The 24,545-nt window shown below is 41.7% G+C and overlaps 2 protein-coding genes across 4 annotated transcripts in view; both read left to right on the top strand.

Moving 5' to 3' along the window:
- The window catches only part of LOC136427892 (vasopressin V2 receptor-like), a 33,893-nt gene extending 19,618 nt beyond the window's left edge, over positions 1–14,275 (top strand). For both annotated transcript variants that reach the window (XM_066417107.1, XM_066417106.1), the window contains exons 2-3: positions 12,573–13,498; positions 13,896–14,275. In XM_066417107.1, the coding sequence (XP_066273204.1) occupies positions 12,581–13,498; positions 13,896–14,150 (1,173 nt within the window). In that variant the 5' untranslated portion in view covers positions 12,573–12,580 and the 3' untranslated portion in view covers positions 14,151–14,275. The remainder of the gene's footprint in view (positions 1–12,572; positions 13,499–13,895) is intronic.
- Positions 14,276–16,447: 2,172 nt separating this feature from the next.
- Positions 16,448–24,545, top strand: part of LOC136427893 (myosin-IIIb-like) — a 31,111-nt gene continuing 23,013 nt past the window's right edge. For both annotated transcript variants that reach the window (XM_066417108.1, XM_066417109.1), the window contains exons 1-9: positions 16,448–16,991; positions 17,371–17,436; positions 19,133–19,263; positions 20,207–20,309; positions 22,412–22,514; positions 22,804–22,960; positions 23,476–23,569; positions 23,876–23,998; positions 24,237–24,342. In XM_066417108.1, the coding sequence (XP_066273205.1) occupies positions 16,854–16,991; positions 17,371–17,436; positions 19,133–19,263; positions 20,207–20,309; positions 22,412–22,514; positions 22,804–22,960; positions 23,476–23,569; positions 23,876–23,998; positions 24,237–24,342 (1,021 nt within the window). In that variant the 5' untranslated portion in view covers positions 16,448–16,853. The remainder of the gene's footprint in view (positions 16,992–17,370; positions 17,437–19,132; positions 19,264–20,206; positions 20,310–22,411; positions 22,515–22,803; positions 22,961–23,475; positions 23,570–23,875; positions 23,999–24,236; positions 24,343–24,545) is intronic.

The following is a 24,545-nucleotide window of genomic DNA, read 5'->3' on the forward strand; positions in this document are numbered from 1 at the left end:
CACTGCATTGCATGTGGTACGGACGTTTATCACACGAGAGATGAAAGTGGATAGAAAACTGAAATATTAATGAAATTCGGATAGCTGGATTTCTTAAAGGTTACCCTTAGGGGCTTGCTTTTGTTTTCTTCCAATTCAATTATCATCAGTCTACATCTGCAGACTAAGCTATTAGGCTAAGATTGAATACTTCTCTATTGCTCTTGGTGTTGGGCGTCTTGGTATTCTACTCCTTTCTGTTGATGAAGTATCGAGAATTAGGAAACATGCATCAGAGCCATTCTTTCGAATGCAATGAGCTTTGGTTATTCGGGTGAAGTACCTCAATTCCAGTCTTGGCAGATGTATTTTCCTTTTTTGAACTTAAAGTGCCTCATATCTCTTCATGATGCCATCTTCTTGCCTCGACGTTTTATTGATAGCGTTGACAAAAGTTCCTCTTTGTTGGTGTATGTACAACTCATCATCATCATCATCATCATCATCTGTCGACCCAGGGGGGTGGAGCAAGTACATGTACAACAAACAAGGTAATAACCATAGTTTGAACATACTCCTGAAACTTCGACAAAACGTGACAAAAGTGGATTAAGCCTAGACAAGAGAGCTTCTATTATGCGATCGGAATACACGCTGATGTCCAGCATGCTACGGGGAACAGGAGACTGTACATCACGACCAGTCTTGCCTTGATTAAATGTGTCTTAAAGTTACTTCTTTGAACTAACTTGAAAGTGTTGTATATCTTTCCAAGATTACATCTACACGTACTTGCCCTAAGAAAGCTCGGTTGAATTATAAGCATGTTTAACTGAAAAGATGCCCACTACACTGTGGCCCTGTAGATGGTCCTCGAAGAGTTCCGGTCTGCTCATTTTGGTAGCTTTATCTTCAACTTCACCTTATCGTATCCTCAAGCTAGAATCATACCATCAAAATGAAAGCACTATTCGCCTACAGGAGACTCTATGGTCCTGTATTAGATTGATTTTGAGTCCACTTGACTCCCGTATTAAACTGAACTGTTTAAGAACATGTACATGTATCTGTAAAGCTATCAATTGAGGATCCCCTTACAATTTACGTAGCAAAAATCTCAATTTGATACACTTTTCGGTCAAAAAGGGGAAAACAGTAATGGACTGATACCCTAGCGTCTCGAAGATGTATTAGAGCAACCAACACGTTTAAGACGCGACGTGAAAAAGCACTTAAGGGGCATTTGACGAGAATGCTTCGCCCGTTTCTATCCTGTTGCAAACATGACCTATGCACCTTTCCAGGATAATGGCGTTGATGTGCTAGTGCAGGTCTCTGGGGCTCAATGTATGCCTCGAAGGCCATAAATTTTGGTTTTTCGAATGCAAGATTATGTAAGGATTTCTTTTTCTTCTATTCATGTAAAGAAGTAAGGGTCAGAAACAGACATTCTTCTTATAATAGACTAATGGAAATTTAGCCAGCGGGAAAAAAGACGAAAGGACAACATTCTTAATCAGGTAGAGACATAAGAAGATGATTAAAGACTGAGTAAGAACAAAGATGATAAAGAAGGAGGAGAGCAACCATGGAGAAAGAGGCAAGAAGACTGCATTGTGTTGAAATACGAATTCACTTTAAAATGCTGACTATATAGCTAAATCTTTGTAATAGGAGATTGTGTTTGCAAGCACATGATGAAATAAGAAAGTCACGAAAGTCTTATGCTAAAATAAACCTTAACTTACTCAGCTACAAAATATGTCATATTCTACTGATAGTGTTTGGTTGCGGACTTGCGCTTTCAAAAACATGTTTTATTTGTACTACTTGTTTCTTGTGCATTTTAAAGACATTAGATTGCGTTCATTTAAGCTTATTTTGTCCGTTTATGTTGTTGTTGTGGCAGGTCTTATATAAGGTTGTTAACTTGAGTACCTCTTGAGTGTTTTACTCGTCTTCACATTTGAATGAAACAGTTGTACATATGAGCAATGTGTCACCAAAGACTTGAATATAAATGATCTTGCGCCTGACCAAGGTTGGGGGGAGCCATTTAAAACCTGACATTTGGTGAAGACATAACACCAGTGTGTCCCAACAAGGTCATATGCTCATTTTTCACCGTGTGAGACAAAGGAAAGGGATTAAAAAACCGTCAATCTTATCCTTAAAGAGTCACAGTCCACCGGGACTGGGTAATGATGACTCCGTAACGACGACCCGGGTGACAGCTAACGTATTGATCTTCCAGGATGAATAATAAACCGTCACGTCGACCTTCCGTGAAGCGGGTATTTCACTGGGCCGCGCCTGTTTGCGAAAGACATTCTCCAACTGGCGCAAACAGGCGCCGATTGCTTCCAATCTGTCGCCAATGGGCGCCAATTTGTCACCTGAAATGACGATTTTTTTTTAATAAAAAAGAATCGCTGTTGGCACCATGGCGGGGATAGACGCGAACTAGACGCCAAGAGGCGCGATCGATCGCTGCAAATCTAATTTTGATTATTAGTAATATTAATCATTGTACATTGGTATTTAATTTTGATTCAGTGGCAACACTGCTCCAACAAAGTTATATTGTATCTAATTTGGGGCAGAAAATGAGGATGTAATATTCTGGGCGCAGCCATTTTGTTTGTAGAGGTCACGTATTTTACCCGTGCGTCGCAGTTCCAATCATGAAATCAGAGTTTTCACAAATCCAATTTTGGTCGCTGTACGGTCGCTCAAGCCCCCTCTCAATGTACCCGCGGCACGCTGGCGACGTTGCTGCGTCCTAAACTGGATGTGTGTTGCTGCGGGTCCACTTAGGCTGGCTTCAGCGATCACCGTCTAGTGGAAAGGGAGCATAAGGAATTGGCCTTGAAAATGTTGGGACAGGTCCTTGTTATATAGTTACGTTGGTCAAAGGAACGTTGAAGCTTAAAAAAATCTATTAACACAGGAAGCCACACAAAGTCCTGATTGCTACGTTCACTGAATACAGTTACGGATCCGACCATGGTATAGAATTTTAAGGAAATATATGCGGCATCTTCATCGCTAGAAACTACACTCTTGTTGGCCTTATTGACCTTAAAGAATGAATGAGCGTCATGTGTAGCGTGTCACAGTCTGGTAACTCTCTTACAGATATCAGCATTATCATGGTGCATTACATATAGCTTAGAAGCTTATTCAGCAAGTATATTGATCTATGTACTTTTATTGGCAGAGACGGGTATAAATTAATGGTTGTCTAGCTATTAACGCGATTAAGCAAAACAGAAGGATGCCAAGTTCTCATGGCCTGAGTTTGATGCACCGGGAGAAAGTAACGCCCTCTGTTCCATTGGGAAATATGCGGTTATGATATAGTAGGAGGATCTGTCTGTAAGCCACGGCTGGGCCCTGCTTCCGTTTCGAACGAATCGGCAAAGCTACCCGTCCGTCAAGGGGACAGGCTTTATACCAGGCATTGAGACCAATACTGCCGCATGCATGCGAAATTGAGTACCCTGTCGGGGGTAGAGCCGCAACGCGTGTCCGTCTCGTAAACGGTCGATCGTCGCCATTTGAAATGGTCGTTACCATTTGAAACGATCGTTGCTATATCGTTGACCGGGCGATACCATATCCGAGCAATTCATAACTTTATCGGGGGCCTGAAAAAAAGCAAAAACGGATATAAAGCAACATTTCAATCACAAATTTATGACAGTATCGTGATAAAGTGTCAGAAAATTATCAAAAAAAGGCATGTGCACCACCTTGGGTTCAAACCCGAGTTATGCTTTGGTCCCAATTGCGCCGGTGCCCGTCGGGGGTGTAGGCCGTTCGGGCCCCTTCCGGTGCTAACACGATTAGCTCACGGCGTCTGTTTGTAAGCGGGCCCCGCCTTCGATTTAAGTCTGACTTAAGTTGATTCGGGATCCCGGTCGGGCCCCAAAATAGCCCGGCAACCGCAGGGTTTCCGACAGGGCAACGAACGGGTCACGCACGAAAGTGCCAAAAACAATCCGTGAACTAACCGGCAGGGTCCCTTTTTCCAATTGTGACCAAAGCATTAGAAAACCTACGCCCTAAAGCTCCCCTCTCATTGGACCCGCGGCACGCTGGCGGCGTCGCTGCGGCCGATCGAATTGACAAAGCACTCAATCGACAAAAAACGAATCTTTTTAAGCTTTGTGTGTTTTGTTGTCTTTTTGGTCGTACTTGTACGTTTTGAATGATATTCCCAATATAAAGTCAAGGGTAACATAAATCCAGTTTAGGATGCAGCGACGCTGCTAGCGTGCCGCGGGTCCAGTGAGAGGGGGGCTTTATCTAGTACGGTACGAAATATGGACATCTAGAGCATGTTGATATACATAAAAAAAGGCGACGACGGTTTCAAAAGGTGACGACCGTTTACGAGACGGAAATTAGCAACGCCACACTATGTGCCTGTGCCAGGTGGCGAGAGGCGTGGACTGTGAGCTTGTCAGAGAACTTTGGCGTCTGTTACGGGGGCTCCAGCTTGTCAAAGGATTAAGTTACAAAGTTTGCAACAGCTGCAGGTGCAGCTGACGCCGAATAATAGGATTTCCATCACTAGGTGCAATATTAGGGGCTTCTGTGAGGAAATGAATGTTGGATATTTGCAGGAGCCCGCTGGATGGAAAGGAAAAAAAGTGATAGGAAAAGGACAGGAGAAACTGCACTATGTATGCAGTCTGGGCGTCTTATATAGAGAACGGACTTAAGATGTAGCAGACATATACCACGACAAATCTTAAAGTCTTAATGCAATGTCCCTTATTTCATCAGCTGCGCCTTGGAAGACCTATTCGATGCAGACGAAAGCATTAACTTCCTACACACCCTTCCACTAGCGCCACTAGACCTCGCTACGGCCGCCCTGCGACCGATTGACTTGACAGAGCGCTCAACGAATTTCATGGATGAAAAAGGGATCTTATTAGGCTTTATGCCCTTTTTTGGTCTTTTCAGTCATACTTTTACATCATGCATGAACTTCTAATTATGAAGTCAAGGGTTGCACAAAACCAATGTAGGTCCCAGTGAGGTCGCAGTGTGAACGCCCTCTAGTGGAAGGGGGAGTGGGGTAGTGTATTGATCACCTCTCAGCACGACAGATTACCCCAGTCCAAACTGCCATGCTGTAACAAACACGTAGATAGGTTACAGGTCTGCACATCATTCAAGATGCCTTCTAGCATGTATGGCTAGACCGAGCTCGTTTTTGAAAAAGCAATCTATCCACCCACCTTCAGGACTTTGGCAAAGTAAGAAATTGACTTCCTCTGTGGGCACAAACGTTAACGTTCGGTAATGGTATATTACCCCCAAGATAAATGAGGAACCACACCCACGCGTTTCCTGTAGGCACTAACGTTCATTGGTCACGTATATCACATTCACTGGTGGTACATTACTCCCCAAGAAAAATTAGGAATTCGAATGGGACCGTTTCACACCATTTTACCCCAGCCCAAGCATCTGTACATGCCAAGTTATGACAACTTAATCATATCTCCAGGCTTCAACAAACGTTAAGTGCTGTATTTGGAACTACTGCCTATCCGTCTGTATAATCAAGGCTTAAAACGACACACCTCTTACAAATACATGAAGGTGGTACAGGTTCCTATGGCTTAGATTAATGGCAGTGCATTCATTAAGCCATGGTGGCCAGTTAGTCATCCAACATACACTCGTAAAGCTTGTAGTTGATTTTTTTTAAAGGACAGTAAGCTTAAAAGTAAACTTTTTACACATTTCCAAATTATGACACTACTACTGTATAATAATGTCTTATAACACTAGCCTGGTTTCATACTGCAGATTAGCACTTTTTACACATATATCTAAACTATAACACCATTACTGTTTGATAACGTCCTATAGCACTAGCCTGGTTCCATACTGCAGATTATACTTGTTTATTAAACTTTGACGTAGGCAGTGCCTGGCAGTATAAACATATTACAGAATGTAAAGGTAAAGACATCTACCAGGGGAACGCTTTGTCACTCTCATAATTGTTATTGCCTACTATCTTTTACGGAATCGCTGCCAACTGGCACGTTGAGCCTGTCAGAGAAATTGGCGCCAGCTAAAATATTAAGTTTCTCGGACTGCAGGTGCAGATGACGCCAAATAATAGAATTTCCATCACTAAGTGTAATAGTAGGGGCTTTCGCGAGAAAATGAATTTTTTATATTTGCAGCTGCGCTGAGCTTTTGTGACTGCCTTGTGCAAAAGCCGGATGCCGGATCGAGAGGGATCGAAAGAATGACAAGAAAAAGTGATAGGAAAAGGACAGGAGAAACTGTACTATGTATGCAGTCTGGACGTCTTGTAAAGAGAAGGGGCTTAAGATCGATGTAGCACACGTATACCATGGAAAATCGACAAAATCTTAATGTAGTGTTCCTCCTTTCAATTTCATCTTGGAAGACCTAGCTAAGCCAGACGCAGGCAATCACCAGCTTACACCCTCTTCCACTAGCGCGGTGACCTCGCTGCGCCCGAGCGATTTGACAGAGCGCTCAACGAATTCCACAGATGAAAAATCTTTTTACGCTTAATGTCTTTTGTTGTCTTATCAGTAATACTTTTACATCTTCCATGATATTCTAAGGATGAAGTCAAGGGTTACACAAAATCAAGTAGGTCTCAGTGAGGTCGCAGCGCGATCGCAGTCTACTGGAATGGGGAGGGGGGCTTATTGATCACCTCTTAGCACGAAAAATTACCCCAGTCCAAATTGCCATGCTGTAACAAACACGTAGATTGGTTACAGGTCTGGACATCATTCAAGATACCTTCTAGCATGCAGAGCTAGATCGGGCTCGTTTTTTAAAAAAGCAATTTATCTGCCCACCTTCAGCACTTTGGCAAAGTAAGAAATTGACTTCCTCTGTGGGCACAAACGTTAACGTTCGGTAATGGTATATTACCCCCCAAGATAAATGAGGAACCACACCCACGCTCCCTGAACTCCTTCTGCAGGCACCAACGTTGATGTTCATTGGTGGTATATAACGTTCAGTGGTGGTACATTACCCCCCTCCCAGGACAAATGGGGTACGGGACCGTTTCACACCATTTACCCCAGCCCAAACATCTGTACATGCCAAGTCATGACAACTTAATCACATCTCCAGGCTTCAAAATACGTTAAGAGCTGTATTTGTCATTAATTCAAACATCTGTACAAAACACCGTATGACAACTGAATCATACCTCCAGGCTTCATCAACCGTAAAGTGCTGTATTTGACACCAACGCCGAACATCCGTTCATGCCAAGTTAAGACAATTTAATCATATCTCCAGGCTTCAATACACGTAAAGTACTGTATTTGGAACTACTCCCGATCCGTCTGTATAATCATGGCTTAAAACGACACACCTCTAACAAGTACACGACGTCGGTACAGGTTCCTACGGCTTAGATTAATGACAGTGCATTAATTAAGCCATGGTGCCCAGTTAGTCATCCAACATACAGTCGTTAAGGTTGTAGTTGATTAATTTGACAGTAAGCTTAAAAGTAAACTTTTTAACACATATATAAGTATTAGTCTTAACACTGTTACTGTGGGATAACGCCTTATAACACTAGGCTAGTTTCCTATGACAGATTAATACTTGTTAATTAAATTTTGACGTAAGCAGCGCCTGATTATGACTTATTACAGAATATGAATATACATGTACTTACCAGGGGAACGTTTCGTCACTCTTAAGATTGTTATTGCCTACTATCATTTACGGACTCGCTGCCAACCGAATCCCCTTGATGGCATTCATCTACGCTTGGTAGTCTTTACCTGATTATTAAGGTCCCCACAGCATGTGGACTCTTGGGAAACGTAATTCAATGTAATGATGGCACTGCAATCACGTCGTCCTGTTGAATACCGATGCGGGACGCTGCCAGGATCTATCCCCAGGAGAGCAACAGCAACTTTTACTGTTATGAAACATCATATATATAGTTAACTGAGCTGTGTCTCCTTGTATGCATAGTTTGGCAATATTAGAGACTAAATTTGAGTGCAGTGCCAAGTCTGTCCAAAAGCAAACTAAAACAAAGCAAAACATAACCTTCTCGGCGAAGGTGAAAAAGCCGGGCCCGATTTTTACCTACTCTGTCTTAGAGTTAGATGGTTACACACCTGTACGTATGTTCTTCCTGATTCTATTTTGGAAGGTTACCAACTTGACGTCCATACTGATGAATCAGTCATGTTTAAACTTGTACGTGGAATGGGCCTTATCTTGTAGACCACCGTGCCTTCTATCAGAACTTTCATTAGCCACGTGCTCAAGGCAAAATCCAAAAGGCCGTTCTGCCTGTTTAGATTAAATGCAACCTAGATTGTAGACAACTATATGTCTACTCTGCTTCAGGTGATGTCTATTTTTCTAAAAAGGCAGTGTTTTCAAATTTTAAGTTTGGGTTTCAATGGGATGAATGCCAGAGATCAAAGTCAATTTTTGATCCAAGGCAAGTAGAAAATGGAAATGCTAAGGCTATGAATTGACAAACAGGTATCCAGAAGTAATTTGTAAACTTAACCAATACTTTCTTAGCATCGTCCTTACTTAAAGTTTGGCCAATAGTTGTTGGTTGTTAATATAATGTTTCGCATGGCTGTACTTTATCTGAAAGATACTCTGGGGACTATCAGAATATTGATATTGTATAATGCAACTGCCGCCTAGTCTAAATTCAATGTTAAGTTGCCAATACAATTGTGTTTTGGGATTCCCAAAAATATTATCTGCAGATCCAGAACACTTTCCTCTGCGGTTGAGTCACCCTTTAAGAGGCCAAAGCAGATTCCCTTTGGCGTAACACACCTGAAGTGAACTGGCTGTCCGTAGTGAGGTCTCATAGCCGATTTTACGATTCTCATCACGCGCTTCCTTCCCGTTTCATTTTGCTTTGAATGAAATACAGCTGTCGGCCTAGAGATTTTCTAATTTGTTGAAACCAATTACGCGTAGATTTGAAATACTTGGATATCCCATTTTCATATAGTCCATCCGTGCCTGGTAATTGCACCTGCATCAAACGGCGTCTGTCTACCTAATAACAGGTTTTATCTAATCCCATATAATCGTATTTCATGTAATCTAATCGTATCAAACCAAAGCAGCTAAAGTAATGTAAGACGATGGAAGTTTGAAACAGCCGTAGATTTATGCTTTTGCTTCTGAGAAACCTTTTTTTTAACAGCATACCACTTGAGCGAGGTTTATTAGTCACATGTATACGCCATTGCCTTCGGCTCTGTTCCAAACAGAGGAATCACCCCAAATTTAATGAGGTGGAATCCGATTTCACTTTATTGATGAAATCCCAGGAAAACACGAAACAATGTCATTTGGGACTCATCATGTACGAACTACTTCACTTTCTACATTATTGACGGCGTTGTTATGCTCAGTAAGTAACGTATACCATGAACAGCGGGTATTTATGTGCCTCATTAGATAACTAGATGGAGGATAAATAAGATATATGATCAACATTTGTTATATCACCTGATGGCCCTTCCTTCGCCAATACCATGGAGAAGACTAATGGTAGCAGTAAAACCTAAACAACATTTGACTGGTCGTTCTGGATCTATCCCCGGTCTTCAGGATCACGGCCCCAATGACGCTTGCTCGTTTTGAAACTATAATACGCAATGAAAAGATTCCTGGATGTCGTTTAAGTCAGCCATAACCCCTCTCGATTGACCCAACAAAGTTTATTATCCAAAATTATTGGAAAACCTTTTTTAGTGCAACTCTTAAATGTCCAAGGATCAGTTGTCAGGAAAGTTTTAGTTAGTTTTAGAGAACTTAAATGCCGTGAAGATCGGCTAGAAATGCTTTAAAGTTCTTTGACTTTCACACAATGTTTCTGGACGGCACTTGAGCTTTCTAGCGCCAAATAATGATTCAAAAAGCATTACTTCACTAGGCAATAGTCCATAGTTTCTCCTTACTGCCATCCAATCTACTAAACTGGATTTTACACCTCTTTCATCCTCTGTGCTTCGTAACATCAATCTGCGATCCACGATAAGGAAAATTGCAGCCGATGCCTATTGATATTCCCATGGACTTAAGACTGCAACATTCTTAGACTCAATAATGAAAGGGTTCTTACTTTTGCGTCCTATGATTGTCTCATGTTACAAAATCGACGAAGTAACGATTGCCGGTGTCGTTCAAAAAGTTTTTGAGGATCACCTTGTACCAGATAATGGGAAGCCTAATGGTTGTACTTGCGCGTCTCTTCTAGGCGCCAGTCTTCCAATATCGATGAAGTCCACTGAGTGGTCGTACTAAATGGGCCGTGTGCGATAGGGCTATTTTTGGACAAGGCCGCTGTTGCGCGTGTGTGGAGAATGATGCCGAGGGGCAGTTCAGCTTGAGGACAATCTCACATCTATATGTTTCAGTTCAGCTAGAGCCTTGAGGACACTCTCACACCTATATGTTTCAGTTAAAGTCAAAGCCAAAGTCAGTTCAGCTTGAGGATACTCTCAAATTTTTGTGTTTCAGTTCAGCTTGAGGACAGTCTAAAACTTTTTGGGTTTCAGTTCAGCTTGAGGACAGTCTCAACTTTTGTGTTTCAGTTACGCTTGACAACACTTTCAGGCTTTTGTGTTTCACTTTCACACATTTGTTAGGCCACCCTGGGAAATTCGATCTGGCTGTTTCAACATGTAGAGCATCGCTAAATGATACTATGCGCATAGCCTGCCAAATGAATGAATGTTTCCAACTACATAAGATGAAAAAAGAACCCTCTGCAGCATGAAACAGGGATTCCTCTGCAACCAGGTTGACAACTTTTATATTCTATACATATTTTCCATCTAGATCAACATGACGTTGTTAGAGGTTGGCATTGCTGATCTTTGGATTCTCAGTTTCAATGTCGTGCATGGTTTGGGAACTTGCCAAAGTCTGAAGTGTCACGTATTCCACGTGAGTCACATACAATACGAGCTTCAGGGTGACTTTGTGAGCTCAACGGAAGTCACATACAATACTTTATACATGATCTGGGTATTTGACAAAGTGGCACGTAATTCACATGCACAAGAAGTATATGCAATACAAGCATAAGCATAAGTCGGAATGCTCAATGGAAGTCACTTGAAGTACTGCCTGTCACTCAATGCATCTGCATCAATCGATCAATGTTTTCTTTGAACTCATACCATTTAAGAAAATGTTACTCATTGCGCATGGTATAGTTAGTTCCTTTTTTTGTCTCAAAATCTGTATGAAGTGAGTATATTATTGCTTTGGACCTTACTTGTGACGTATTTGTCTTTCACTCCTTTTGAGAAGATTGCAATTGCAGGTACAGCGGATTCTGATACAGAAAATGAACTGGTTATCTATTTTGGTATCTTTTTTGTATCTTTTTCCATATCATGTACCACATTGTGTAACATATATCACTTCATCGTTGCTATAACAGATGTGCGTGCTTTAGATGAAACATCGGACACACAAAATGTGACTAATTTCCCAGGACTCACTCTCGAGACCCTTGCGTCAGACCCACCATCCGGTCTATATTTCACGCCTGTCTGGATGATGGAATCCAGATCTCATTTTCTGATAGCGTTCTATAAAACTGCTCAGCATTCGATGGATTTTGAGCTTAGGAACGTACTTAATGGAAATGTTTATCACCCTTTCCTTGTATTTGTACTTACCAACTGCGTGATGAAATGGCTCCTTAAGGAATCTTAAAAAAAACCACATCAATCTTCGCACGCGCTCGTCAAAACAATTGATCGCATCAAATTCATCTCGGCTTAGTTGTCCTGCCTAAGCCTTGGCTATCCTAGCTTAGGCTTTTTGGCCTCCAGTAATGTAACGGGTTACCTTTACATAACATTGTCGTATTGAACAAGATTCCCAAATGGGATAGTCAGAAGGATAGCACTGCCACCATTCCAGGATACCTATCGGAATTTCCTTTGGCTAACGGTTGACTATAAGAACTGAAGTTGATCGACTGCCTCAATTTTAGTGGGATATTAACTTGGACCGTGGACTCCGAATGATTAAGTACCCTATTCGTGTTTCTAATGAACAAAATGTTGTGCATTGTCTTTGTTCATTTAAAGCCTTGCAGAGTAGCGGCCAAGAGATGCTTTGATTCATTAGCGTTTACTGTTGCGCGTAGAGAATGAATTGCCCCAAGCTTTAAATGTACGTGGAATCGGAGTGTCAATCAGCCCGCGCGCTGCTGTCACATAGGGTTCTGTACTATGTCCAATAAACGTTGTTTGAAAATAGTGGATGTGTCCGTAATACTAGTATATGTCTGAACCTTGTGTATGGCCAAGATGACTTACAAGGATATCTTCTTTGATTTTCGTTCACACAAATTCTATATGACTTGTTGTAAGAATTACAAAGTTCAAATATAGTAGCAGTATGCCATGTTATATTTACAAGTAAGCACCCCTTTTTTGCAAGTGTACCAAGTCCATTTGTCGCCGCTGTGCTTTATATTGCGATTGACACCGTGCAATATGACCATTGACCGTTGTGCTTCCTTTCAGGTACAACCATGGCGAATTCCAGCCGTATGGGGAACCGCTCAGCCGCCGGCCCGTTCCATGACGACTATTACTTCGATGACAATGACACGCTTCCATCGAACGTCACCCCAACACTTGCATCGCTAACTCTCAAACACGATGCGAACGTCCGCATCCTCACGCTGTCCATCATGGTAGTGTTCGGTGTCGTCGGAAACATGCTGGTCTTCGCCTGGATGTGGCGAAATCGCCGTCGCAAGTCCAACGTGAACTACCTGATCCTCGGTCTAGCCATCGCCGACCTGTCGGTGGTGACCGTGACGATGCTGACTCAGATCATCTGGGAGTCTCTGGAAGAGCGATGGTACGCCGGAAACGTCATGTGTAAAGTCATCAAGGTCGGACAGGCTCTGGGGCTGATGGCGTCCAGCAACATGCTGGTGGTGATTGCCATCGATCGCCACCACGCCATCCGCAGCCCCATGAAGGTGGCACTGCCGGCGAAACGGATGATCCTCGCCGCGTACTCTGTCGCCCTGCTCTGCTCCCTACCACAAGCCTACATCTTCAGAGAAGTAACGTTGCCGACAGGTGAAAGCTTCTGCAAGGCGATCTTCGGCGAGGTGGACAGATGGCACCTGCAGGCGTACATCACGTACGTGGCAATGGTGCTGTTCTCCGTCCCTCTGCTCATCATCATCGTTGTCTACGCCAGGATCCTGAAGAAGATCTCCGACAGGGTGAGGGACGGGAAGTCCCCGCTGTCCACCAAGAGACACAACAGGATTTACATCCAGAGCAACAACAACGAGGCGATGATCCGCGCGAAGATGAAGACGCTGAAGATGACGATGGTGATCATCCTGACGTTCATCATCTGCGGGACGCCGTACTTTATCGTGGAGATGTGGATGGCGTTTGGAGATCCAGCAACGCTGGACATGAGAGTGAGTGACTTTCACTGTCTAACATTAAGCCTTTTAATCTGACACTACGTCTCATCAACTGGGAGCAGTGATTGGCGTGACTCTTGGTGACTTTCTCAAAGTAAACGTTAACTAGGCTTCGGGTTTAGCCAAAAGTTGCAATTGGTACAGGAAGATGCCTCGTTAGCTACGTTGCCCACTGTTTGAACCATTCTGTCTGGTAGGTGTCAGTGATGTGATTTGGAAATATAACAAAGGAACCAGAATATTGTTACATATCAATGAATACCAACCCCTGTTTGAAATGCCATCCATACTAACCATTCCATATATGTATAGCGAAGTAGGTGAATATTGCGTCCAAACGGCAATTGCAATTGCATGGTTTTGATTTGTTTCCAATTTTCTCTTTACGCAGGTCGTTGGAGTTTTGGGGATCTTCGCCAGCGCCAACACAGCGACCAACCCGTTCGTCTTTCTGTACTTCAACACCAAGTCTGACTGCCTGTCCAGCATCATTGGACGGCGGAAAGAGACCCAAAAGGCGAGAAACACCACCAGACACGACGGCACGGAGATGGGACGACTGACGACGATCGCCAGGTCAGAGTCCCGCGAACCTCCAGGCATCCAGTCTGTCAGCAGTCGGACTCTTTACGAACACGTGCTGTGAACTCTCCAGTTTGATTCGTCCCGTTATGCTAGGGTCACATTTTTAATCCGGGGCCCGGTCTGGCTGTTTGCGGAAACAAAAAATGAAAATGCATTTCAATAAAAACACACAGATTATGCTCATAACTATTCTTTTATGGTTTGCCTGTTTTGTTGTCTTTTATTTCGTACTTTTCATAACCGTAAACTACATGACCTGGCACCGGGTTGACCCTAGCGTAACACGGACTTGGACCCATCTCTTCGGCCCTGGCTCTACCATTAATGCTTAGGTCACATTTCCAATCAGGGGCCCGGCCGGGCGGTCTTTGGGAACGAAAAAATGACATAAAAGACAATAAAAAGCACAATACATACCAAACATTATCTAAGAACATACCTTGTGCATATCTATTGATATGCACTTTAATTGTCTGTTTCCGCAAACAGCACGGCCGGGCCCCGGTTGGGAAATGTGACCCTAGCATAAACTAGCTAGTTTTCGAGTGACTTACAACATTCTTTCTGTTCTTTTAAAGGTTGTAATCAGTTTTTCAATTACTGTCCATATCATTAGATTCCCTCGTCAACAAAACAAGTTTCCTCTTGAGTTACATTCAGCAACGTCTTTTATTTTCAATTCCTTCACACAATTATGAGTGATGCCTAGTACCTGAGTCTATGATACGGTCACACTTCCAAGCCGGGACTCGACCGCGCTGTTAAAAAAAAACAAAAACGAAAAAATGCTTATCACGAATATACATAACTAATGGTAAGGAGTAAATTATTAGCGCTTTGTTGTCTTTAAGATCATATTTTTCGTTCCCGCAAGTAACCCGGACGGGCCCCGCTCTGGACATGTGACCCTAGCATTCGTTACTACGAGTAAGAGGCCACTTTTGCAAATGAACTAGTCTGACCGTGGAATTATCACACGAACACTACAACATTGCAGCTAAGAGATTGAACACATACCGATTCATAAGTTTCATAAGTGTTCGCAAGAGAGATCGACATATTCGTACCGCACTCTTATGGTAAGTTGTCTATCTACAGTACGCGTATCATCGTCGTAAAGTTGCGTAACAGTATATCAATAACTAGCAATTGTGTTTGGAATAGCACATCTTTTCGGGCCATTTCCCTCGCAAATGGTTTTAAAAGATGCAGTTTTGTAGGCGTAAGTGTTAAGAGCCTAAACTGTATCAAGTACCAGACGCCACACTATTGCGTAACAATCGATCAAAAAGACAAGATAAATCCCAGGTGAATCCCTGAAAAGGGCGCTTTAACATCTCGTTTGGATCAGGTTGTGCCCTATACACTAGATGCAATGTATCAAAGTCAGGAACACTCCAGCCATACCTAGGTACAGCACGATTTTACCAGCACCCTTTAGACAAACTATTTCATAGGTGTTAGAAGCCTTTCATGTCGGATTCTTCATGATCTTGAGTCGTAAGTGAACTGTTAGTGTCATCAGATTGTGCGTGATGATGTGGTAAAAAGTCAGGAAAACGTTATTCATAATTCAGTGGGACCAAGCATTGCACATCGTATCTATGGTCATCAATACGAGAGAGGATCGACTATGAAGCACTTTAAAGAGGTAGAATGTCTTAGAACACTTTAGACGTAACATGTGCGTAGAGTCTTGTGTATGTCTCGCACTTCTGATACGTGACCTCTGGTGGCTGACGAGTGTATGCACAGTTTTGATAAAAGGTCGTAGGAGTCAGAATGTCCGACCAATAGTGGGGAAAGGCTACGTAGCGCATATAGCAACATCGGTATTTACTGGGTGCATCCTTAATGTTGGTAAAGTGATGTATATTAGTCCACCAGTCACTTGCAAACTCATTAAATATCGTCACTTGTGCAAGACGTCAGATGCCTATGCTGTGGTATTTTTTGTGTCACGGTTCATTTCCAAACGATTTATGGAAGTAACCTTGACAAACCGTTCGAAATCCCCACCTGAACTTAAATATTGTCTGTCCTTATGAAATCAACCACCTACTACGTTGACACGCTCTCAATAAAAACCCGTAATAGATTATTCAACACCGTTCGTAGCATTTGCCTTTTGTGTAATTTTTGTTTGTGTTTATTACATCTATTTGAAACTAAATAAAAAAAACTTCAAGAAATAACAACGCGTCATTGGAAGAAGTCAGTGCCTACGACCACCTGTGTGCTGTCTGGCTAGAATTTAGCTGGTGGACAAACCGCGACATTATTGTTACCTTCAGGGCATGAAAAAAGGGACACCGCCCTTTTAAGCGGTCAAAGGTCGTGCAAGTATTCGTGTTTACAATCAGTCAGGTGTGACTTCGCGTCACCGTCATATGAAAGCTGAACACACGCACACCTGTTTGCACATTTGTGGACGCGCTGTGCGGTCTATTTGAAGTTGGTTATTTACCTACAGGGGTGGAGTGAACATTTTGCAAAGTAGAGAGCAACACATTTGGTCAATTTTAGTCGTTAGAAGATAGTCCCTGTGTTTCTGTGTTCAGGGACCGTCCAGCCCAGGGGTATATAGACAGTCCTGGTGTTCCACCCCTCCCCAGTAAAACTTTCAATCGATAGTTTGACCTGTGCTTTGGATCCCGCACTTCGCCCGAGGGTAGACGTCCCTGACTGGGCTTCGCTGGCGCCTGATTCTGATGAGATAAACACCTTTCAGGATAAAGTAACTCCAAGATAAGAGGCAAACAAGATGCAAAGCTCAGACGGTCTAAGACAGGGAGAGGACTACATACCTGGACGTGTCTCAGATCTGACGTCACTACCCAACCTGGACGAAGACGTTTTGCTACAGGAGTTAAAAGCCAGATACGCTGCCGATAGAATTTACGTGAGTAATAAGTGTGCTGACGTTCAAACATTAGCTCCAACTTTTTTTCTTCAAATGTTGGATATAAAACAAGGCGTTCAGTAACTTGTTTAATCACTATCATAATGGTTTCCTTAACCTTCTCCCTGCTGCCTAACTCTGTAAACAATAGAGAATGTGGTGCCAAATGGCTACTTCAGTGTGCTTAAGGTTAAGCCTACGCTGGTTACTCTATGATTGAATAGAACGGATAGAATGAATAACCAGAGTCACTTCGTCTAATATAGATGCTTTTCTTTAGGACAACAGTATGATAAAACATAACTTGCTTTATAGTTAGAAAGATAGTTTTTATTCCCAGAGTGATTTAACCATCAGAAATTTCAAATCATTTTTTCAGACGTATGTTGGTGATATTTTGGTGGCTGTTAATCCATTCAAGGATGTCCCCCTCTACACAAAGGAGGTAAAAAAAATCAATTATTGATTTCTGTAGCTTAATCTAACTTGAAGATATACATGTATGAACATTACCTAACTTTGCCAAGGAAAGTTTTGTCCATAAAGTAGTTAAACAACATATAGATGAACTTTTAACTTGAAGATATCTTCATGGGAAGTGTTGTCATGCTTCTTATGTTGTACAGATCAGCTTTGTAGGATTTAATGTGAGCTCCTTTTAATACAAACAAAATCTGGATGAATAGTATATGGTCTTGGAATAGAGTAATTTTGATTAAACATCTGTCATCAGCATTTTTCATTGTTGCTTTAAGTTAACCCTTGTCCTGCTGGCATTCTTTCATAATTTATTTCATTGATTTGATTTCTTAATCAGGTAATTGGCCCTTGATTTTTTCTGTGCTGCTGTGGCTGACTAAGCTATGGGAGAGAGAGAGTGAGTGAGTGAGTGAGTGAGTGAGTGAGTGAGTGAGTGAGTGAGTGAGTGACTGACTGACTGACTGACTGACTGACTGACTGACTGACTGACTGACTGACTGACTGACTGACTGACTGACTGACTGAGTGAGTGTGGCAATAGCTCTGCATTCGTTGTGTTTCGCTGCGGTGTTATGTGTTCAGCTGAAAAAGGCCCCAAACCAGTACATATATGGGACATGCACATAGGCTCTGTAATGTGAGACCCATACATGTTTATGGGTCCCGCAGGCTTTCTATATATATGACGTCATTTGTGCCAAGTTGGATTACTGCGTGCGTCTGTTAAACACACCAACATCCAGCTGTAATCCAATTACCCACCAGCATGGTCGCCAGGGGATTCAAATTATAATGACTACAGTAATGAAAAGCCTCAGAGTCTAAAGTCTGAAATTCCGATTTCCCTCTAACCTTTTCTGATCATGACCTCTACCGGAAGTATGAAGTATCCGACTCAAGAGGATTGATTGTTTGGACATTGAGTAACCTTGAAGTGAAGTAGAGTAATCTTGAGCAGCAGTGTCCAATTCTATAACCTTGAAAATGCCTATTGAGGTCAGCTAATGGGGCAACAACTACTTCAATTTCATTCAACCAAGGGAGACTTCAATCATGTGCCTTGCGGGTGGCATTTTGATGGTATTATTGAACATTCTGCAACTGCAGCCTGGTTATTTACTTTTAAGGCCATTTACTAGATAGAACCTGTGGACTACGCAGGCGTGAAGCCCCCATGTCAATATTTCAAGGCCAAGATATTCCACTGTATGAATTAGCTTTTTTTAATGTTATATCATATCATGTTGCGTAAAATTGGGGTTTGAGGAGCCATCCCAGGTTTGAGTATAGGTCGAGTCAGGTCAATCGAGTCCACAGATTGCTGTGGAACTGTAAGTAACATTCCTGGATTTAAAAAAAAAGCTGCTTGCGGAATACATATTTGCTGGATAGCTTCAAAGAATACTTGAAGCTACTAGTAGATGTGCAAAAGTTAGGTGTAACAGGTAATTTGGTGTAATTAAACCAGGTTCTATCATGCTGCGTGCCTGCGAAGCAGGTGTGTTATGCCGAAGGGCAGTTATACTGGCTATACAGATACAGATGAATAATGTTTGAAATACAATATACTGAATCCTTTTGTACAATGTGACCATCTTTTCACTCACTTCCTGCCACTCTTGTTGCTTTTTTTCCTAAATTTTTGGTTCATTGGCTACAAGATCTCTGGGCAGTACTGTGGAGGTCTTCACTCCGACCATCCTCCACACATCTTCGCCACGGCCAACGATGCGTATCAGGGCATGCTGGGTAAACTGTCAGCACCACCCCAGGACCAGTGCATTGTCATCAGGTAATCATAAAATCAAGCAAGAGCCAGAAAGTTCCTCTTATAAAACAGAGATTGAAGACCTCGTGCCTCGTGAAATGTTTAAGAGTTATTTCTTATGTCTTGTTAAGTTGTAGTTCATCAATTATGTAGATAAGGTTTTGATTAACATTATATGTGTCAGTTGATCACTTTCTGTCACTCTACAGTGAAGGTGACTAGAATATACTAGTAGGTATTTGATTCCAAAATAGACATACTAAAAACAATAGACTTGGAATATTCTAAGTAATGTTCAATCAAGTGTACTCAGATGTAGATTTGATTGACATGTATGCATTGTAACCCTGTGATAACGGGGTTTAAAAAATCACATGCTTTAAGCTACATTAAATGGTAGCCTGTGATAATGTCATGGTTTAAAAATCACATGTTTGAAGCTAACCTGTAATGATCCACTTTGAGGTGTATATGGGCTAGCTTAAAGCATGTCATCTTTGAATTAAGGGTTAATGTGGGTCGTGTGGCATAGTAACAGGGTTTTGGGCCCAGAACCCAGCGGTCCCGGGTTTGAATCTTACTTTACACGACTTTCCTCACCCCAACCAGGTGTAAAAATATGGGCATATTATGTGTGGGTTACGACACCAGCAATTGCTGCCTGTGTCCCACGTGTATTGCACTGTTGCAATTGTTACAGTAATAGAATCAAAATCAAATGACCCGCCCGAGGCGTATATGGTTTCATAAGGCATGGTCATTTGCTATAACCATCAAATAGAAGTGAATAAAAGCAAATGACCAGCCTTTACGATACCATACTCACCTCGGGACAAGTCATTAACCCTTAATTCAAGGATGACATGCTTTAAGCTAAGCTTGTGATGATGGGGATTCCAAGATGACATGCTTTAAGTTGTTGTCACAGACTGTTTTGCTGACTCATCTTTTTTTTACTGTATTAAAGTGGTGAGAGTGGAGCAGGTAAAACAGAGAGCACCAAGCTGCTGATCAGGCAGCTGTTACAGCTGTGTCAGGGCACCTCGCAGCTGGAGCAGCAGATTCTACAGGTACAGTTTAATATAGTGTTCACAGTTTTCACCTAGTACATGAAAATGGAGGTATAGTTTTGGAATTGTGATTGAAATGGCATGTTTGTGCGTATGTATATCCACAGCAACTTAAGAACCTTTGAATGGATGGTGATGGTATTTGGTAAGACAGGTTAGGTGTTGTTGACCCAAGAGTTAAATGTTGGCTTTGGGCCCTCTGGGACTGAACTTGGTACTGCAGCTGCAGAACTTCCGGTCTGTTGTCCAGAGTTATAACCTTGGTCTTATACAAAAAACAGATGCATTGAATTTGACTGTCCAACTGCAGTCTTAATCACAAATATGTTTTATAACCAAGGACACTGACAGTACTAGTCCATTTACATATCGGACAATATTTCAGCCTTCTTCAACTGAAAGCTTAGGTTTGGCTTTTAAATTTTCAAAGTTGGAACCACTTTTATTTAATACCTATTAAGGCAAGTCAGTGACAAGGTATATAAAATGTTAAGTTCCAGGCCAAGTCATTTTTCGTTCTTTATAGAACCATGGGTCATGTAATATACAACAAACTATGCAACACTGCAAAGACCTTCTACTGTGAAATTAACGTTGGGTAACATAAATTCGGGATTTTTCCGATAATGGTTGACAGAAATCAATCTAGCAGAACAATAAACCATCCTTTTTTTCTATTATTCTGTCAGTATCATGTAATATCTTTGCACTAATCATATATATGGTAGATTTTGTCTCTAGTCGTGCTGACACCATAATATTTCAACTTAAAACTACCGCCCGCCGCACGCACAATGACGGTGCTGCCGGACAGGTGGGCACATTAATTCGGGAGAGAAGATTCGTCTTGAATATCTTACCGCTAATCACATTTTATACAGCAGCTATTCGTTCCATCCTTGGCTTGAGGAGAGTGCTATGGATATAGACGTGTCCAAGTAAAAAAAATACACGAAAAAACGGCCGTACCGCACACATCAGGCCGGTTCGGGAACAACCCGTGTGTTGAGTCGGTAGAACTTCACTCAAAGTCAGCCCATCGTCATCATCGGGCAACGTGTAACGTTACATTATTCATGGCAAGTTAGCTGGATGCCGTAGCAATGGTAATACTACTATGTCCATGTGTTCCTTGTTGTGTTAGGAGCAAACTTTGAGGAAAATATCTTCCTCAGTCCACTATCACACGCAGCATTTAGACAAAAAAGTGTTCCTCACAAACCTTTGTCGTCTGCTTGACAACAGGATTCTGGTTAACAATATGGCGGCGGGAAAATACACGTGCCGTAGGTTGTAGCAACAGAGAGGAGTTTTGATGATTGATCACACTTAGAATCCAGTTGCAGGTTAGCAAAAGAGATTGTAATAAGTTGCCTTGTAAATAATTGTGTTGAGCAGGAAGCGGATGTGACATTTTTCTTATAAACCAGCCGACAACCATGTTGTTTAATTCTCCCACGAAGTCCTCAGACTGTTCCAATAAGGGACGGAGAGTTTTTGACCTCGTCGCCTTATAATCCATGCTTATCGAAGCTTTTCAGACAGTGTTCTGAATACGTAAGTCTGGCAGGTTTGCATTTCTAGCGGTATTACTTATGCTGCATCTAGCACATATCCCTAAATACCCCGTTTTCGAAAAATCCCGAATTTAAGTACCCCGCGAATTTAGGTTACCCAACGTTAAGTCCTGCAAAATATAATGAAGTTACAGTAACAGACTGTAACTAAGAGTGGCATTTGTGTCAATTGTGTCCGCCATTTCCATCATAACTCACTTACATAGTTGGTAATCGAAATGCACGGAGTAAAAGACACGCATGCAGATCCCATAGTCTGTTGGGAACCTGACTGCCAAATGCATGTTCATCAATGAAACATATCATACATTTTAAGGTATTAGAGGTCTTGGAAGTAATTTTATGGCTAACTTTTGAGGCAAGTTGAATTGTAAGATTATTACTGACATGTCTGACATGTGAACCCTCTGCTAGAGGCCTTTGGGAATACATCAAATAAGGTTTTAAAGGTCTGGAAGTAAAGTTTAAAAGGTTGAACTTTTGTGCTGAGTTGAATTGTATGATTCTTTCTGACATGTCTGACAGGTGAATCCGCTTCTGGAGGCCTTTGGGAACGCCCAGACTCTGATGAACGACAACTCCAGCCGCTTTGGGAAGTACATTCAACTCTTCTTCCAAAATGGTGCAGGTATGTACTGTGTAATGTGATTTAGATATAAAAAATTATTAAGTTTCCAATTCCTATTGCTGATGATTACTGAAAGTAGCTTAGGAGTTATATAATAATACAATGTCATGTATTCCCTTTATTCCTAATAGAGACGTTGTATTGTATGTGTGTGTATATGTGAGTGTGTGTTTGTGTGTGTGTATGTGTGTGTGTGTGTGTGTGTGTGTGTGTGTGTATGTGCATGTGAGACAATGTCTATATAAGATGTGTATAAAGAAAAAGATTTGAAAAAAAAATGTTTCCACAGTTAAAGGTGCCAAGATTCGTGAGTACCTTCTGGAGAAGTCCCGACTGGTGCAGCAGACAGAAGGAGAACAGAACTTCCACGTCTTCTACTGCATGCTGAATGGGCTCTCCCCAAAGAACATGGAGAAGTACCATCTGGGAGGAGGACAAAACTACAGGTACAAGTACAAATAACAAGTCTCTTATACCCCATATTCACTAAGGCAGCGACTATAATGAGCAACCATTGAGCAACAAAAGAAAATCTCTTTAGACTACATTGTAGTACTTGAAATGAATGTCTGACTCATTAATCAAGAACTGTTATTTTGCATGTTTTGCTGTCTTTCAAATCATACTTTTACAACATGGATCTGGTATAAAAGGATAAGTCATTCTATCCAACTTTGGTCACTCAACAGTCTGCATCATCGGGAAAGAACTTGCCGTTAGATTGTCACCACCTTTTCCCAATATAGGAAAACTAACATTATATAATACATGATAGTACTAAGTAGTAACTATTTTTTGTTTGTTTCACTTGTTGCTCAAAAATGTCCAAATGTCCTGGTCCAATAAGACTAGTATTTTACATTGTAGATCAGGTCTGAGTAACCTCCTTTCCAAGCTAATAGGTCAGTTAACTATTTGGGAGTTTTGGATGAATGCTTTCTGCTTGAATGTGTCTTCACAGCTACCTGAAGAACTTCCAAGACAAAGTTCAACAGTACAGGACTCAGCACCAACAGCTGCTGGATGCCATGGACATGGTGGGCTTCAATGAGGAGGTGAAACCTGTAGTTTTCTATCCCCCTGTGTTGTCAAGTTTACAGTTTTCATAATTTCAATGTACACATATCTAAATCAGCTATGAGGAGAATATTTCTTAACAAGAAAATTGGTGAAAGTGTAAAACATTTATGATGGTAAAAGTAATCAAGGAATATTGACAATTTTGTGGACTGCTTTAGAAATTGCTGCTATTCACAAAATCTTGCTTTTGCTTTAAGTATGTTGTTGCATGCGCTAGATTTTAGGGCAGTTGCAGCATGTGAAGACATTATATCTTCATCCAATTAACTTCTATACTACAGGAACAAGAAGGGATGTTTTCCATCCTAGCTGGGGTGCTCCACATGGGGAACATACAGATTTGTGCTACAGACAGTGGGGAGGCTTATGTGGACAGGGCCGCCAAGGACCTCAACATTGCTGCAGTAAGTTTGTGGTATTGCTGTTGTTGAGTCCAGTAAACTTCAATAAACTCCAGTTTTGCTTTGAAATACACTTGGCATAGATCAAATTTGTGTTTTGTATATAATAGTGACGTGCAGTAAAAGTTTTGAAAATGAGAAAAGTAGGGGCTGTGAATGAAGAAAAAGAAGGGAATGTTTCAAAGTATTATATCACAGGCTATAGTGATGTGCCAGGAAGTGCTTATTGTCATGGTTACAGGAGATTCTGGGAGTGGACAGTACTGACTTAGAGTCCAGCCTAACACAAAGTGTGGTGAGAACCAACAAGGGGGAACTCATACAGAGGAATTACACTGTACAGCAAGGTATGCACATCAAAGGTCATCTTTTCTTTAATAAAGCTTCTCATGAATATATAATATCTTGCTCTTTAAAGGAAAGGTTGTTTCTTTTACAGCGAAAGGTCACAGTGTACCTGGCAATGTTTCAACTCGTTTGCTGCCTTCATCAAGTATAAATGAACACAGAACTCAGTGTTTCAGCAAGATGACTGTGGTCTTGAGCTTGA

This window comes from Branchiostoma lanceolatum, chromosome 2 (genome assembly GCF_035083965.1).
Source record: "Branchiostoma lanceolatum isolate klBraLanc5 chromosome 2, klBraLanc5.hap2, whole genome shotgun sequence".
Taxonomy (NCBI): Eukaryota; Metazoa; Chordata; class Leptocardii; order Amphioxiformes; family Branchiostomatidae; genus Branchiostoma; species Branchiostoma lanceolatum.